We start from the raw sequence: 19,894 nt of genomic DNA, 5'->3' as shown, positions 1-19,894 counted from the left end.
AAAGTAAAAGTACTATACTATATATTATAGCAGTTACTTAATGTTCGTTTCTATACTATACAATACCTTAAGTACCGAATAACACACCGAGAATTATATATCGTTAATACGTTATTCTAAATATTTTGGTATTTTGTTTACACGGTAGCCGATATTATCTGTTATTAATTTGTCTCTTTACTTTTGAATATTAGCCGCGCTTTTTCAACAAATTTTGTTTAACCGAATGATCTCATCACATACTAGCAGAAACGAGGTTTAGTCTGAGGCCGGTAAGATTTGTTTATTTAGATTTCTCCTAACTAAATTATAATGGGAAAAAATTAGATTATTAAGTGGGTGTTCTTAACAGTGTGTATTATATTTTTTATTAGCTAAGGTGACATATTTTTAAAAAGTTTCGATACGATGTTACTGTCGGCGTCGCAGTGCAAGAAGATTATTTTATGATTAGAGGGCGGCTATTCTCAAAATCTGGTCAATTAATTTCAGAGCGAAGAGTCGTCTGCTGGAAAGAATGTACCAAATATTTTATTTTTACATTGTAATTATGACCTTATGTGTCATATGTGTCAAGTGTTCTTTTAATGAATATTTTGATTCGGTAGGTATGTTTATGGTATTGTTCGTAATGCGCATAAGTCCAGTTTTTCTAATTTTTATTATATATTTTTTTGCGTCTCCTAGTCTTTAAGAATCTACCCGAACTACTAGTCCTAACTGCAACACGCAAAATTCTCACAGGCTTAGTCTTGTTCTTGCTTAAACCTTGCACAGTCAGTCTTGGTCTTGGTCTTGCTAAAATTAGGCTGTCTTGATCTTGGTCTTGGTATTGCGAAAACGCAAGAACAAGACCAATACTGCAAGACCAAGACCGATTTTGGGTAACACTAACATAATGTAAATATAGAGTAGAATATAGTTAACCTTGCAAATAAGATTAAGTTTGACTTTAATATTGAATTGTATTTGTCTTACAATGTTTGCGCCCTACACCACTATACACTACACCTAAAAATATCAATATAGAGAACAATAGAAAACCCCATACTAACTTATGTATCAAAATGTTGGCAAATATAAGTTAAAAACAAACTGAATTAATTTTATTAGAAGAAGTTCCTGAGTGACCAGAATAGAACATTTAGCTAATAAAAAAATTAGAGAACACACAAACAGAATTTATTCAATATAGAAAGGATAAAAACGAGACAATTAATATGGTTAGGGCACGTAAAGAGAATGGGAAATAATAGGCGGCCAAAAAGGGTAGTCATAATAAAACCATTTAAAAAAGAATGCAATCAAGACCGGCATTAATATGAATCATTGGAATAAAAACAACAATGAAGGAAAGAGCTATTCAAGGTGAAGAATGGAGAAATAGAAAAAGCTGGCAATTGAAATGTAAGATACATCAGAGGCTGTAAAACCCTAAACAAACGTTTTGCAATTTGATTTTGTTTGTGATATTCTTAAATATAAATATTTTTATTAAAAAAATGTAGATCTTAAATTCAAATTCAAGTAAATTATAAATTTATAGAATAAAATAAAAAGATATCTGTATATAACAAAAACAATTTTTGTTATACAAACACTGATGTAAATCTAGACGGACTTAAAATATCCTTTGTATAATATTATATAATAAGACATTGTTATTTCTTGTCAGTTAATTAAACCAACCCTACAATTAGCTGCGTTAGCTTGTATCTCAAACATTTCACTCATCTTGTAAGATATTTATAAGGGTCTATCCCAAGGTAACCCCTAAGTTTCTAAGCGAATCAACTCAGACATTCACGTTCTTGACAATTCTCCGTATGAGAATGTAAATCCACGCTAATAAATTATTTAAAAGAGATATGGTAAATCTACGAATTGCATTACATTTATAATTATATATATTTATATATAAGTAAAAAGTAATGGCATATCTCGCAAAACAGAAAACCAAAAAAGGTATATCGATGGAAGGCAACCGTATATACGTATTTCTGACAATTGGTCGTCTTCAGTACGGTGCAGCCAAGTTAGAAAAAGATATTAACTTGGGAAAGGATCACTATAGGAGTAATGCGACCAATTTGTGGCATTATAGTTAGAAGACTCTAATGGTATCCATTGCATCTTCATAGACCACGATCATGTAAAGTTTCAATGTCCTGTATATGACAAAATTTGTAAAAATAATTATAGCCAGTTTTAAGAAAGTGTTTTCGCCGAAATATGAAAGTTTGGTAAGGCGTCACAACAATAAAATATTATTCAGATATCCATTTATAGGGTGGAAAATCCGGTAACCCGTATATATTTCAAAGAGGGATTATTATATAAAGTAGACAGCTTTTAAAATATTGTTTTGTATTAGTTTGTTAATAATAAATATGTAATGTTTCTCTCTAAACCAGGAGTTGTAGAATTATTTCCTCTAAAAATATTTTAACCCTTTAATATTTTTTAGTAAAGAAAAGCCTTTCTTTCCATCCAGCAAGAGGATTCTTTTAAACAGCATCCATTTCAAATAGTTTAGGAATTTTCTTGTGTGTGTTGCCCAGAAAATCTATGAAAGTATTTTTTTTTCTTTGTAGTTACACCTCTCCAGCTCTCCAACCAAATCAGGAGTGGTCGTTCGCAAAGGTTTCGGTTTAGAGGACGGGTCATTTACACCGTCGATAGTGACGTGATTTAGGTAGAGGTTGGCGTGGGGGTTTGCCTGGGGATTGGCAGATAATTGGCGCGGGGATTGGCGCGAACCTTTCTAACAGTAGGATTTTGATTGACGGGTAGAGCTGACGGTATTTTCGTCGGTATGTCATCATCTCTTTTATTGAAACAATTTGGCCTTTTTTTAATTTCTATGGCTTTATGGATAATTCTTAGTTTATAGAAGCAGATGAGGGCTATAGTTCAGGAGTTTTCAAAATCAATTTTGTGACCTGTATGAAGATTGTGTGTAGTGTAAATGGCAACACGGTAGCCACAACGTAAACAAATTTCTGAGAGTTGTAACGGGAAAAAATTATTGAAAATATCCAGTGAATAATACAAGACATTAAGTGAAGGACACTACTAAGAAAAAAAACTTTAAAATCAGTGAAACAACATCGGAAAACACCAAGGCAGTATAAAAAGTGAGATCGCTAAAATTGAAACTCTGACCTTTAAAATTGCGACGTTGTCGTTATGAGTAGACTTTCGCGGTAGACACAGAAAAATAACAACGGTTAATAAACATAAAATAAATACGGTAAATACGGTAAAAAGAAATCAAAAAGTAAGCAAGGAAATAATAGAAAAGCTCATTATGGAAAACAGAGAGCTGAGAAAAGCAAATGCAGAACTAAAACTAAAATTTCTTCTCAAAAATGCCGGCCACATGGTTATAATAAAGTAATTTTTAAATATTTAATAAAGGCCTTGTTTGCCACTTTTCTTCTGGTTGGGAGATGCGTTTGGTTTGTTTTTAAAAATATGTGTATGTCCATGTCAATTATTTTATTTTACACTAAGAGATAGTGTCGAAATTAAGCAAGTTCTGATGAAGCCCAAAATTATGTGGCGAAAGCTTGACTCTTAATAAAAGTCACTCACTTAGAAGCACCCGTTTTTTATTGCTTCCTTAGTATTGGGTCGTTCCCGGTTATCCTCAACGGTCTATATATATATATATATATATATATATATATATATATATATATATATATATATATATATATATATATATATATAAACTTGTTTATTAACAAGAACTATGTACCTTGACATTGTTGTACATCCATGTTTTACCTGAACAGTCACGAGAACTAAAAAAGCGTAGAGAGATTACACGATACGTTTTTTATTAAAAAATTGTTTTTTATTTTTTTCCCCCTTGGCTTGACCGATAACCTCATTTCTGTGATATATTTTATTTAACTTTCTTTTTATATATATATTTAAAATGAGATGGTCGTATTTAGCTCAATATTAAAAAATTTTTGGTAGCTTCAGAAGGCAATGTTTTTAAAATAACTCTGCAGATTTTTATACAACGCACAAAAAATTTGTTATTTTATTTTCTTGGGATTATTTTAAATTATATTTCCCTCGCAAATATATTTTATTTTTGTGAAAATATACAATTATACCCTAATATGCTCAAATAAATATTTATTTTCCTACCTTATAAGACTTCTTACAGCTTTCAGCGTCGTTTTTCGTTTTTCTTGAAGCGTTTTCTCGGTCGTTCGTTTATGTGGTAAATTGGCAGAAGCACTTGCACTTGATGCCAAGTTTCTTTCGATATTTGCAATATTTTGCTCTATATCCATGAGCATTTGTTGATCGTCCTCAAGCATTTCATACACAGCTATGGAATCGTCTGGCGGTGTATAGAATACATCGAATTCTACTTGGGCCTGAAATTAAAAAAAATATTTTTCTTATGGATATTTTTTATTAATTACTATTACAGTAATATTAAACAGCGAACTTCACACAAGAAAATACACAACTAAACTTAAATATTGATTATTGATTATAGAGAAGTTAAAAGTACAGGAGTTAAGAGAACAATATGAGACAACCCTAAAAGAAAATCTAACAGAAGCAAATAACACAAAGGACATATGGAAAAATATAAAAGAATCCATTTTGAATTCAGCTGAAGAGGTGCTAGGACAGAGGGAAACAAAAAGAAGGAAATAGTGGTTTGATGCAGAATGCGAAATCATAATTAAACAGAAAAACCAAGCAAGAGATAAATGGATATCAACTAAAGAAGAACATCATCGAAACGAATATAAAGAAAAAAAGAAAGCAGCAGATAATCGTTGCAAGAAAAAAAACTGTGGATGGAAGAGCTGTTAAAGGACCTAGAAAATAATAGTAAAGACAGCGCCAAACTATTTGGATACCTAAAAGCTCAACAAAGAAAAGGCAGACCAGTAGTTAAAATTAACAATAGATCATGGGAAACAAACTTCACATAACTATATAGATGCAAAGAAAGCCCGTAAGAGGAAGTAGGCGCAATGGAACACATTAGAGATAATGAAATAGGGATACCAACATATGATGAATATTTAGACATCATTTAAAAAATGAAACAGAAAAGAACACCTGGCCCAGATAAAATTCCCAATGAGCTAATTAAAAACGGAGGAGAAAAGTTATTAACAAGCATCTATATACTAATATATAGATGTATTTTCTATTAGTATATATATAGTATATATACTAATAGAAAGTATTTTCAAGAAAGTCGTTTGTTGAACGGTTTTATCTAGAATGCGTAGTTTTTCACAATATTGAAATGAATGAAAAAAGTCCCTTTTTGCTGAAATCTCATGACGCAGTAAAAGTTTCGATAACCACGAGATAATACGCCCTTTCTATCGATATCCCCCAGATATTCCAGTTAAAATATAGAGCCTAGTAATTTTTTTTAGATTTTTCAAGTAATTTTTCGGCTTCATTTCATGGGATAATAAACTATAAACACATTATAAATTAACATGATCATAAGTTCGATTTTTTCCCACACCCCGACATACACAAAGCGACATGGATTATGCCTGGAGGAACAACCGCTAACCAAATTGATCATGTCTTGATAGACAAACGGGCCGCAACAAGCATACAAGATGTGAAAAGCCGAAGAGGAGCATGCTGCGGATCTGACCATCTCCTAGTACAGATAAAATACAGATGCAGAATTCAGAGAAACAGGAGGGAAAGACAGGAACAAAGAACAGAACAGCTAGATATACAAAAATTGAAACAACAAGATGTCAAACAAAACTATGAAAGAGAAATAACACAAACACTGACAGACACAGGTAGTCTAGGCACCGAAGAACATTGGGAAGAAATCAAAACAAAAGTTATTGACGCAGCAAGAAAAATCATAGGCAAGAAAAAGAAAAATAAAAAAAGGGAATGGTTTAATGACGAGTGTAATAAGGCCGTACAGAAAAGAAATGAAGAACACAAGAAATATATGGAAAAAAGAACAAGAAAAAGAAGGGCAAGTTACCAAGATGCAAGACAGAGGGCAGACAAAATATGCCGAACAGAGAAAAGAAAATACGAAAACGGCAATATACAGAAAATGGAAGAAAATCTTCAAAGCATCAATATAAGACAGGCGTACAGATATCTACGCAATTTAAGAGAAGGATACAAACCCCGAACAAATCTATGCAGAAATCAAGAAGGGCAAATAACCAGTGATCCAAAAGAAATAAAATCAGTCTGGAAAACCTATTTTTAAACTCTTTTAGGGACACAAGAAAATGAAGAGCATATGGACATGCATCACAATGAGGGAGACACCGAAAATATAGAACCCCCAACGATGGAAGAGGTAAAACAGGCAATACGAGCACAAAAGAACAATAAGGCTCCAGGTATTGACAACGTCCCCCCTGAGCTATATAAATTAGGTGGCGATCACCTAGTAGGACAAATGCATGTGCTCATGAACAAGATTTGGAATGACGAAAAGATCCCTAATGATTGGAAAGCCGGGATTATACGCCCAATCTATAAAAAAAGGGTATAAACTGAAATGCGAAAATTATCGCGGCATAACCCTCTTGTGCACGGCGTACAAAATTTTTACTTACATATTAAACAAACGACTCCAACAACTAACTGAAAATATTGTCGGGGAATACCAAACCGGTTTCCGACAAGGAAGATCTACAACTGACCAGCTATTCGCAGTGAAACAAATCTTAAACAAATAGTGGGAATACGACATTGACGTCCACAATATATTCATAGATTTCAAACAAGCCTACGACTCAATTAATAGGAACAAGTTATATGAAATATTGCAGAGCTTTAATATCCCCCAAAAATACATCCGACTGATAAAAACAACAATGGATTCGTCAATAGCAACTGTCAGATTCCAAAATGAGCTCACTGAAAACTTTACGATAGCCCAAGGATTAAAGCAAGGAGACGGGCTGGCACCGACACTATTCAACCTGACCTTGGAATATGTGATAAGACAGCTGAATATAGGAAGAGGTAATCTCCTAACAAATAAATTAATACAGATTGCCGCCTATGCCAATGATATCAGCATCATGCCTCGCAGAACAGAAGAGGCGGCAGAAATATATTTACAATTAAAATCAAAGGCAAAAGAGACCGGACTAGAAATAAATATTCAAAAGACAAAAAAGTTAACACAGGTAAGAGCTAGGGAAAACAGACACACAGTTAAATTAGAGGACGATATTGAAACGGTAGAAAGTTTCACATATTTAGGAGTTACATTAAACACGGATGGAACAGAAAAACCAGAAATCCAAAGAAGAATAGTAAAGGGAAACAAAGCTTATTTTTCACTCGATCATGTGTTTCGCTCCAAAAACACACACTGGAGATCGAAAATCAGGGTCTACAAAACTATTATTAGACCAATAGTATGTTATGGATGCGAGACATGGGTGATGACAGAAAAGACAAAAAGAAAACTGAAAGTCTTCGAAAGAAAAGTCCTAAGAAAGATATTTGGACCTATTAACGAAAACGGAATATGGAGATCCAGGTATAACCATGAACTATACCAACTGTTCAAAGAGACACCGATCTCAGAATTCGTTAAACTTCAGAGACTTCGCTGGGCTGGTCATGTAGTAAGAATGGAGATAGAAAGATTGCCGAAAAGAGCCCTTGATAGTAAAATGCAGGGCGCAAGACCAAAAGGAAGGCCACGGAAAAGATGGGAGGATGAAGTGGCAGCGGACGCGCAAAATTTGCTAGACGTGAGAACTTGGAGAAGATTGGCGCGGGACCGACAAGGTTGGAGTCATAGTTTGGAGGAGGCCAAGGCCCGATTTGGGCTGTAGCGCCATTGGAGAGAGAGAGAGACATTATAAATTTATTATAATTTAATTATTTGTTTCTTTGAATAAAAAAAATAATGTTAATTGTTGATGTAGATCAGTGACTTATGTAGATAAGTGAGTTAATTTATACAGTTGTATAATTGTTTATTTAATATTTAGCTATATCCATAACTTGTGCCTCATAGTTTATTTTCCATATAGAATGTATTGAATACTGCATAATTTTTACAATATAACTTTACAAAATACAGATTCGTTTACATTTAAAATAAAAACATAAATTAAGTAGACCTTAACATATCCAAAAATAATTAAGAACCTTGTTCAATTAACACATTTTAATAAAATGTTATACTTACGGGTAGCGCTTGATTATTGCCATCGAGCAAGCTGTCAGATACAGATAATTTTCCATCTTTTATTACTCGTTGTAATATAAGTTTGTAGAAACCTATCAGTTTGTCGGGGAATAAGCGATTTCTGGAATACAATTCAATAACAAGCAATTCATCTTCTTCTACAGGACGTGCAACGGGCCAGTCGAATGTCTGAAATAAATAACAAATTGAAAATATGGCAGTTCGTAATAAATTAACATTAAAAAAGTATCCATTATCTCGATGATAAATTATAACAGTGGTATTGAAACTACAACCATATTTAAGTGAATATATATATATATATATATATATATATATATATATATATATATATATATATATATATATATATATATATATATATATATATATATATATATATATATAAGAATTACTGGATATTAGTGACTGTCAATATAAACAAACAACACACTTTATTAGGGTTGCAGTTAGAAAATTGGCCGGGATGTTAATAAAACACTCTTATGACTTTTTGTCTGGCTTTCGGAATGGTTTTATTCCTTTTTTAAGACACTGTAATAAGAAAAAAAAATGTAAATATTTATAAAATATCACAAATCTTCAGTGCAACTTACTAGTCGTTGAGATTATTTGTAAAAGCATAGACACTCAACATTAATAACGCACATAAAATATAAAATAGTGGACAAAATACATTTTTTGAAGACATTGAGTGGTGATTAAAATCTATATAGTGGAGGACAGTTCATTTAAGCATTCAGTGACAGAAAGGTACAAAATTTTGTTAATATAATTTAGTTAGTGTCATAACAATTTCAATTTTAAAGATAGTTTGTTTAAAATTTACATTGTCTATATAATTTAATTAGTTTCATAATAGATATAATAAAGATAATTTCAAAGTGCTTACAAACTAATTCTTTGAGAACCGCGATAAAAACCATATATATATATATATATATATATATATATATATATATATATATATATATATATATATATACAGGGTGAGTCATGAGGAACTTTACATACTTCTACCATATGTAGAGTCCCTCAGGGAGCATATCATGTGGCCACTAAAAAATGTCAACTCCTCTTCTTTATTAATTAACAGGGTGATTTGTGTAATTGACCATTTATTTCATTTTACTGTAGTGTTTATACGGCTCATTTGATTTTTTTAATTTTTGCATGATACAGTACACTACTATCAAGCATTCGACTGGTATTAGCTAAACTAAAAAATTCCAGGACTGGCTTTGGAAAAATTAATTTAGGGATTCGTATTAAATATTTCAATATTAAGATTTTCAAACTACATAAATAGCCAATGAAAACGACATATGCGACAATGTTGTCGCACTTTTATTAAATTTTTAGTGAACGATCAAATCTTACCAAAAATAGAACAACCATAATGAAGTATCAAATTATAAGGTAATTAATTTAAACAAATGTTATAAATTTCAAACATTTTAATTGAAATGATAAACTGAGTCATTGCACAACAGAAAACAGTAACTACTAACAATAACGAAGAACAATTTAAAAAAAAACTAAAAATATGTACATAGTTATGATAAACCCATTAATTAGAACTGGAAAAGATACAATAATGGTAACAAAATAAAAATAATTCAAAATAGATTTTCTAAATGGAACCCTGCAGCCTGTACACATTTTTGTTGCCGAATTGTTAATTGACGTATTGAATTACGGATACTCTGGGAATCGCTTCTAATAGTATTACAACAATGTATAATTCTATCAATTAATTGTTGTCGGTTATTAATATTCACTGCGTAAACTAGTTGCTTCAATCGTCCCCAAATATGGTAATCAACGGGATTGAAATCAGGGGATCTTGAAGGCCACGAAATAGGACCTGCACGTCCTATCCACCTGTTGCCATAAACATTATTGAGATGTTGTCTCACTGCCAGTAAAAAGTGTGGGGGTGCCCCATCATGCTGAAAATACATCCCTCGGATAGCAACGTTCGCGTTGGCAAGCAAATTCGGCAAAATATTTTGTAGAAAGTTCAAATAGACCTGCCCTGTTAAAGGACCATCAAAAAAGTGAGGACCTACTAATTGGTTATTTATGACACCAATCCACAAGTTAACCGAAAACCTTAACTGAGAACGACGTTCTCGAATAGCATGGGGATTTTCTTCTGCCCACACATGTGAATTTCGTGAATTATTTATCCCGTCTCTAGTAAATTGGGCTTCATCTGTAAATAGTGTCCTGTATAGCGTTGGTCGATTATTGTTAATCCATCTACAAAATTCCAACCTATCGATCTCATCTCCAGCATGTAGTCGCTGAACCATTTGAATGTGATATGGGTATGGATTATTTTTTGTAAGACTCTACTTACTTTTGATTAAGTAACATTGAGTTCTCGACTTACTTGTCTAGTGCTTATTGTAGGGTTCATAGTAACGGCGTCCATAATGTCATCTTCCTGCGCTTCATCTACATGTCGCTCTGTTGTTCCACTAGGAAAAGTGCCATTTTCTTGTAAATAATTAAAAACTGACCCAAATGTTGGATGACTGGGAGTTCGACGATTAGGAAATCTCCTGCGATATTCTCTACTAGCAGCCCTACCATTCCCATTACAGAATCCATAAACAAATATTATGTCTGCATATTCTGTGGTCAAAAACTGATGTGGCATTTTGAACGAAAGTAACAAGAGCTCTACCAAAACTAACACAATGTACATAACGTAGATATGACCGAAGAAATATGTATTCTTGTACACATAAATAACAATTGATAATGGCAATAATGAGAATGGGTATAAAATATTAAGAAACGTCAAACGGTCAACACCAACCATCATTTTAAACTTGTTTAGATTTATTTTTATTTAGTACAGTTGATGCAATGTATTTTTATTTGACATAAAATTTTAATCATTTACAATCAACAAAAACTAACACATACAAGAGGTTTGACTTTTTAATCAATTTAATTTATTATTTATCGAAAATAATGCCCCAATACGATCTATGAGTAAAAATTTAAAATTGAAAAACAATTGATTCTATCGTAGAGATAATACAAAGTGACAGTAAAGATGTTAATTTTCTACGTATTAGATTATGTTGTAGGAACTCATTTTAATTAAAATGTTTGAAATTTATAACATTTGTTTAAATTAATACTTTATAATTTGATACTTCATTATGGTTGTTCTATTTTTGGGAAGATTTGATCGTTCACTAAAAATTTAATAAAAGTGCGACAACATTGTCGCATATGTCATTTTCATTGGCTATTTATGTAGTTTGAAAATCACTTATTGCATTTTAAAAAAAAATTTATACAGGGTGTAATATTTAATACGAATCCCTAAATTAATTTTTCCAAAGCCCGTCCTGGAATTTTTTAGTTTAGCTAATACCAGTCGAATGCTTGATAGTAGTGTACTGTATAATGCAAAAATTAAAAAAATCAAATGAGCCGTATAAACACTACAGTAAAATGAAATAAATGGTCAATTACACAAATCACCCTGTTAATTAATAAAGAAGAGGAGTTGACATTTTTTAGTGGCCACATGATATGCTCCCTGAGGGACTCTACATATGGTAGAAGTATGTAAAGAAAGTTCCTCATGACTCACCCTGTATATATATATATATATATATATATATATATATATATATATATATATATACAGTAAAACCTCCCTTAACCGAAACCTTTTTAACCGAAACATCGTTTAACCGAAACGGCTATCTGTTTCAATAATTTCGTCAATAAAAAGTGAATGTTTGTCGCAAAACATAAACAATTCCGTTAATTTCACTCACCAATTGATGTCTATGTGTGTTGGGAAATCACAAAAACCAAGAGCTCTAAAAGATATTTCCGAAAAGGCATTTTAAGGTATAGAAGCCAAAAAAGTTCATGGATGTCGACCACCTTATTTTTAGAATGGTTTGAAAATGAATTCGTCTCAAGTGTAAAATCCTTTTTAAAATTAAAAAACCTTCCCATCAAAGCATTGTTGCTTGTTGACAATGCGCCCTCACTCTCAAAATCTACAAAATGGTGACAATTGTCAGATTTTTGCCACCGAATGTCACAAGCTTAATCCAGCCGTTAGACCAGGGAGTCATAGAGACATTGTTAAGATTGTGATTCATTCACTAAGAAACTAAGCCGGTCCTGTGTGTGGCTGAACTCCACTGACGGCAGTGGCGCATTGAAAGAAGTGTGAAAACAACCGCATGCGCAAGAAAAAAGACAGAGGACTTTTAGAACATTACAATTTTTGGTTACATTAAAATAAGACATACATATTTCGTTTTAATTATATTAGTTTATTAGTACATTCAGTAGTGTTAATAAAATCTCAAATATAGTGCAATCACCAGTTTTTTATTACTACAGTCCATCTATATTGAAGTCAGAATTAACATTTGATCCTTCAGCCCGATAAAATTGGATTGCAGCTTGAGATTTTGCACGTGGTTTATGGAATGGCGCCGGTAATACAAGTAGGTCAAATCCATTTTACCTAAATTCCTGTCGTTGTAGAGTTAATGCTGTTTCAATTTGCAGTCATTTAACAATTGTCTATACATATAATACAATATCAATTATCAATACAAAATCAAATATATAATATAATATCAATTCTACTTGTAAAGCTATTTTCAATGTTTTTTTCCATTTAAATGTGTATGTTTTATTTCCATTTTTATTATTCTTTGAGTTTAATATTTCTATATTAAATACACATAGCTATTATAAGGGTATCTCACTATTATGTTCATGTATGATATCGAGAATTAAACCATTAAACACAGTTAAACGCAATTATAGTCATCTCAAATTCCTAAGGCAAAACAACAATAAAAAGTGATTATAAACAATTACAATTTTAATATTAACATTAACAGCTACTTCTTATTTGCTGTAATAAATATATTGGTTATAATTATAAAAGTTATCGATTTATTCATTGAGCTCTAATAAAGTTGGATCTATTACTATTATATACTAAATAATTATTCTACATAAAAGAATACAGGATGGCCGCTAATTTAAATGCAAAGATACGGAAGCGTGGAGGTATTAAACATAAGCTAACTAAATTTCAAAACTATTTTGAACCATTATATAATCGATTTCTAACAAATCAAGAATTTGATAATAAAGAGATAATAGAATTAAAAATCAGATTAGGTAAAGTAGAATCATTAGAAACGGAATTTGAAGAGATTCAAGCCGTGATTGAGGACATTTGTCCAGACGATGAACTTGAGGCACAACGTGAAGAGGCAGACATATTTTTAAACACTCTAATAGATTGTGTAGCTAGGACACAAGAGGTTGTTAAAAAGATTGAAAGTAATTCAATTCCCCAAACCTTAGGGTCAGTAAATAATAATAGTCAATCTTTTAACGAAAATGCAATTAAATTACCACCCATTAAATGCCCTTCTTTTAATTGTGAATTTAATAAATGGCTAGAATTCAAAGATACATTTGAAGCACTTTTTCATAACAACCTTACGCTTTCAGAAATTCAAAAATATCACTATTTAAGGTCATGCTTAGGTGAAGAAGCCTTGAAAATTATCCAAAGTTTAGAATTTGCAGCACATAATTACCAGGATGCCTGGCAGTTATTGTGTGACCGATTTGACAATAAAAGATTGTTAGTTAATAATCATTTAAAACATTTATTTGAAATTGAGTCCTTACCCAAAGAATCAGCAGTAGGGTTAAGAGGGCTTATTGATTATGTAAACAAGCATATTAGGGCGTTAAAAACATTGCAACTTCCTACTGAGCATTGGGATGCTATGATTGTTCATATGATTTCTTTAAAGCTAGATAAAAATACAAATCGGGAATGGGAGCAATCACGTACAGATAAGATGTTGCCGAGTTTAGCTAGTTTTTTTGAGTTTTTGAAAAATAGAGCAGATTTTTTGGAAACAATAGAAACAAATAGCACTAGAGAAAATAAAGACACGCGACTAAGTGGTCATAAAAGTAAAACACGTCATCATTCATTTTTAGCTAGCAGTTCAGAAAATACTTGGGAACTAAAATGTAATTATTGCAAACAAAAACATTCTATTTATACTTGTGACCAATTTTTAAAATTGTCAGTAGCTGAAAGATGGCACAAAATAAAACAATTGAAACTGTGTACTAATTGTTTATGTCATGGCCATTTTAATACACACTGCCAGAAAGGAAACTGTAAGTTTTGTAAGGGTAAGCACAATTCATTATTACATCATAAGAAATCTAACTCCTTTAATAACAATTCTGCTGATAATCAAAACAATTCTGAGGATTTTGTTAACTCAGAATCTAAACAAAGTGATCAGTTCAATGGGTCATCCATTATTTGTGGTAATACTGTATTTAATGACAATTATGTTATTTTACCTACTGCAATTGTTGATGTTCAAGATAAGACAGGTAAATTTCATAAAGTCCAAGCCATCTTGGATGTGGGTAGTCAGTGTTCATTTATATCTGACAATTTGTGTAAAAAATTAAATTTGAAAACCAATCGCATTGATGTATCAGTATCTGGTATCGCTGGTATTAATTCTAATTTACGGTACAAATGTGAGGTACTAATAAAATCTACTATTCATAACTTTCAAACTGTCCTAAACTGTATCATTGTTGAAAGAATCTCAAGTAATTTACCATCTTGTAACTTCGATATTTCTAATTGGCACATTCCTGAAGGCATTGCACTTGCTAATCCTATGTTTAATTGTCCTAGAAATGTTGATCTATTAATTGGAGCGGATTTGTTTTGGGAGATTGTACTAAATGAAAGAATAAACCTCGGTCGAAATCTACCTCATCTAGTTAATACTGTCTTTGGCTATGTAGTATCAGGTCCGATAAATATTCCTATGAAAAAAGAGGTTAATTGCAATTTTTTAATAAATGACGATCTTCAAAAGTTCTGGTTTGTCGAGGAGATTCATCATGAACAGAAACAGATGTCACAGGAAGATTTGTTTTGTGAGGACTATTTCAATAAAACAGTTTCTCGAGATCCTTCTGGAAAATTTATTGTTCGTTTTCCACTAAAATTAGAAGCCACTCAATTAGGGGAATCAAAAAACTTAGCTGTTAAAAGACTGCTGTTTCAAGAGAAAAAATTGGAAAAGAATGATGTTTTAAAAAGCAAATACTCTAAATTTATGGATGAGTATTTAAACTTGCAACATATGAGGCAATTAACACAAAAGGAATCCAGTCAATTTCGATGTTTTTTACCCCATTTTGCTGTTTTCCGTGAAGACAGTCTTACTACTGACGTTAGGATTGTATTTGATGGTTCGGCTAAAACCGATTCTGGGATATCATTAAATGATATCCAATATACTGGGCCAGCCATTCAGAATGATATATTTAAAATTATGTTGAGGTTTAGACAGCACAAGTTTGTTGTAATTGCTGATGTGGAAAAAATGTACCGTCAAATTTTGATACACCCTGAAGAAAGATATTTACAAAACATTCTTTGGCGACAAAATCCTAATGAGGACCTCGCACCATTTGAGTTGCAAACAGTTACTTATGGTACGACTAGTGCTCCCTATTTGGCCATAAAATGCATAAAACAATTAGCTTCTGACTATAAACATGATTACCCAATTGCTAGTGAATTGATTGACCGTGACATGTATGTAGATGATTTAATAACTGGCTTCACCAGTGAAGAACATGGAATAGAAATTTGTAATCAAATTTCGATGATATTAAAATCAGCTTCATTTAAATTAAGAAAATGGGCTTCTAATAGCCAAGATATTTTAAAGGGTTTACAAGATACATCTGATGAGTTTAGTATATTAGAACTAGGAGAGAGTGATAGGCTTAAAACTTTAGGAATTCAATGGATTAGTAATACTGATGTCTTAACATACAATGTTTCAACATCCAGTAATAAACAACCTATTACTAAAAGAAGTTTACTTAGTAATATTGCTAAGATATATGACCCTTTAGGTTTAATAAGTCCATGTATTATTCTAGTTAAGATATTAATTCAACAATTATGGTTGCTTGATTTAGATTGGGATGATGAACTACCACGAGACCTGCTCAATAAATGGGTAACATTTAAATCAAAATTGTCTGTTCTTAATAAAATAAATATTCCCAGGTATATTATGTGTGATAAAATAGTTCACATGGAGCTGCATGCCTTCAGTGATGCTAGCAAAGATGCTTATAGTGCAGTTTTATATGTTCGAACGGTTGATGAAAATGGAACAGTGTATGTCAGATTGCTATGTTCCAAAACCAGAGTGTCACCTATAAAAGTATTAACGGTTCCTAGATTAGAGTTATGTGGTGCTTTAGCACTAGCTCGCTTAGTCAATCAAGTGTCAAACGCACTTACATGTCAATGTAATGTTTTTTATTGGTGCGATTCTCAGATAGTATTGTGGTGGTTGAATACAGAGGCCAATAAACTACAAGTTTTTGTAAGCAATAGAGTCTCAGAAATTCAAACGCTGAGCAATATATCGAATTGGAGCTATGTCAATACTAAAGAAAATCCTGCTGATGTAGCATCTCGTGGCATGTATCCAGATGAACTATCCAATTGCAAGGTATGGTGGAATGGACCCTCATTTTTATATGACAAACCATTCTGGCCACGATTATTTCAAGCTGGAGATAACAAGGAGCTTCCAGAAATCCGTAAAATTTGTCACACGCTTGTTGTTACCGAACAATTATTATTGTTTCAACGGTTCTCCTCTCTTAATAGATTAAAACGAGTTTTTGCATATTGCTTACGCTTCATTACAAACCTAAAGGAACGTACAAGGACAAAAGGTCCTCTTAGCGTTCTAGAGATGGAAAACAGTATGTTATGTTTAACTAAATTAGCACAAAAGGAAAGTTTTAAAAATGAAATTTCTATTATTAGTCAACAAAAAAATTTACCTCATAAACATAGGTTACTTTCTCTAAGTCCATTCTTAGATTCAAACAGTTTTCTGAGAGTAGGGGGTAGACTTAAAAATTCCTCTTTGTCATTTGATGAAAAGCATCCATATCTCCTAGATGGTAAACATTTATTCACTAAATTAATATTTCACGCCGAACATTTACGATTACAACATGCAGGTCCACAACTTTTATTGTTTTCAGTACGTGAGAAGTTCTGGGCGACTGCTGGCATGTGTCTTGCCAAGAAGGTGGTACGAAATTGCATACAATGCTTTAAAAATAAACCTAGACAAACCGCCTCAATCATGGCTGACCTCCCTAAACATAGGGTTCAAATTTCAAAACCTTTTGCAAATACTGGAATTGATTACGCTGGTCCAGTACTGTTGCGTGATAGAAAGGGCCGACCTTATAAAACTTATAAGGCATATATTTGTTTATTTATATGTTTTGCCACTAAGGGTGTTCACATTGAGCTGGTCACTGAGTTAACGAGTGAAGCATTTCTTGCTACATTTAGAAGGTTTGCCGCTCGACGTGGTACTCCTAATCATTTATATTCCGATAATGGATCTAATTTTGTTGGAGCTTATAAAGAGCTGCAAAAGTTATATAAGTTTTTAGAAAATTCTCAATCTGAGTTTGTTACAATCTGTTCACAGCAAAAAATTTCGTGGCATTTTATTCCACCAAATACTCCACATTTTGGAGGTCTTTGGGAGTCAAATATTAAAAACATTAAACATCATCTCCACAGAGTAATAGGAGAATCTATTTTAACATTTGAGGAGTATTCAACACTATTAACGCAAATTGAGCCAACATTAAACTCTAGACCTTTATATCCTATGTCCTCAGATCCCAATGATTTAAACCCAATTACCCCTTCTCACCTATTGATTGGACATGCTCTCACATCACCTCCTGACCCACTATATGAAAGTATTACAATTAACCGGCTGTCCAGATTTCAATTATTGCAGCAAATGAATCAAAGCTTTTGGAAAAGATGGTCCTGTTTTTATCTATCTGAACTGCAGAAACGACACAAATGGAAAACTGGGAAAATGGATGTCAATATTGGTGACCTGGTCGTCGTAAAGCATGATAACCTGCCTTCTATTAAATGGATTTTGGGAAGAATTGTTGATGTCCATCCAGGCGATGATGGTGTAGTGCGGGTAGTGACTATAAAAACTTCGCAAAATACTTTTAAACGGGGTGTTTCGAAAATTTGTCCACTCCCTTCTCCTAATGACGATGTGTTTTGATAAGAATTTTTGAACATGCTGTTCAAAAGGGGGGAGTATGTTAAGATTGTGATTCATTCACTAAGAAACTAAGCCGGTCCTGTGTGTGGCTGAACTCCACTGACGGCAGTGGCGCATTGAAAGAAGTGTGAAAACAACCGCATGCGCAAGAAAAAAGACAGAGGACTTTTAGAACATTACAATTTTTGGTTACATTAAAATAAGACATACATATTTCGTTTTAATTATATTAGTTTATTAGTACATTCAGTAGTGTTAATAAAATCTCAAATATAGTGCAATCACCAGTTTTTTATTACTACAGTCCATCTATATTGAAGTCAGAATTAACAGACATTCAAGAGACAATATAGAGAAGCATTCTTGAGACGAATTAATCCAAAAGTGTTCCCGAAATTCTCAAATCTTTAACAATAAAACATTTTTATTGGTGAGCTGAGTCGTGGGCCAAGATCAAATCTTCAACTTTGGAAAAATGCTGGAACAAACTTTTTGATAAGATTTTGATTGACGATCCTGAAGAAGAAAATGGTAAGAAAACGACAGAAGACATTAAACCTTCCAGTAAAAATTTGCCGGGTCATGACGAAATTAACTAAGAAGAGATATGTGACTGGTTAGCTGCTGATGACTGAGAACGTGAATTCATCGACCAGGACATCATTGATATGGTTCTTTATCAAGACAACATGAGCATATCAGATGACGAAGATGACGATCCAAGAGGCAACAGGCAGCACAAGACCGTCGACGAGATTTTCAATGCTTTAGAGGAAAGAATTTTATACAGTAGGCCTAATTATTTAGGGACACGACTAGATTCTTAATTTTTGTTGTCATTACATAAAGTTTTGTCCTTTTCAGATTGCTTTACGTTTCTTTGAACAATCGAATGAGGCAAACTCATGACGTTCTGCAAATTAACGATGGAGGGAGAGAAAAACATCGTTGTCAAACGAAAACGCAAAAAAAAATAGCAGATTTCTTTAAAAAAGCATGTTAAACTTGTTCATTTTCCTTAATTTTATTACTTTATTTTGGATTTACTTATTAGAAAACATTACGAAATCATCTCATAGTATTTTTTAATACCAATACTTTGATCAAGAATATTATAAAAAACAATGTTATTTTTAACCGAAATTCTTGTTATCCGAAACGGCCTCCCTCCCAATTATTTCGGTTAACGGAGGTTTTACTGTATATATATATTATTAAAAAACACTCATTGCTCATTAAAACATCATTCACAAATAATACATCATCACAATATATATATATATATATATATATATATATATATATATATATATATATATATATATATATAATATATGTATATACTGCCAATTTGTCAATTAATAGACATAAAAATTTAAACTATACTAATAGAAACAGAACGAATCGAGATTTTAATTATGATTGGTTG

General features: G+C 32.2%; 1 protein-coding gene across 1 annotated transcript in view; it reads right to left on the bottom strand.

The window, feature by feature from the left end:
- LOC140448876 (otoferlin-like) overlaps nt 1-19,894 on the bottom strand; it is a 576,219-nt gene that overhangs the window by 487,379 nt on the left and 68,946 nt on the right. The window contains exons 3-4 of the mRNA XM_072542001.1: nt 8,213-8,401; nt 4,168-4,403 (exon numbers count right to left, since the gene is read on the bottom strand). Of these exons, the coding sequence (XP_072398102.1) occupies nt 4,168-4,403; nt 8,213-8,401 (425 nt within the window). The remainder of the gene's footprint in view (nt 1-4,167; nt 4,404-8,212; nt 8,402-19,894) is intronic.

Source organism: Diabrotica undecimpunctata, chromosome 8 (assembly GCF_040954645.1).
Source record: "Diabrotica undecimpunctata isolate CICGRU chromosome 8, icDiaUnde3, whole genome shotgun sequence".
NCBI classification, from domain to species: domain Eukaryota; kingdom Metazoa; phylum Arthropoda; class Insecta; order Coleoptera; family Chrysomelidae; genus Diabrotica; species Diabrotica undecimpunctata.
Note: the sequence above shows the minus strand (reverse complement) of the source record. Positions and strands in the feature narration are given on the sequence as shown.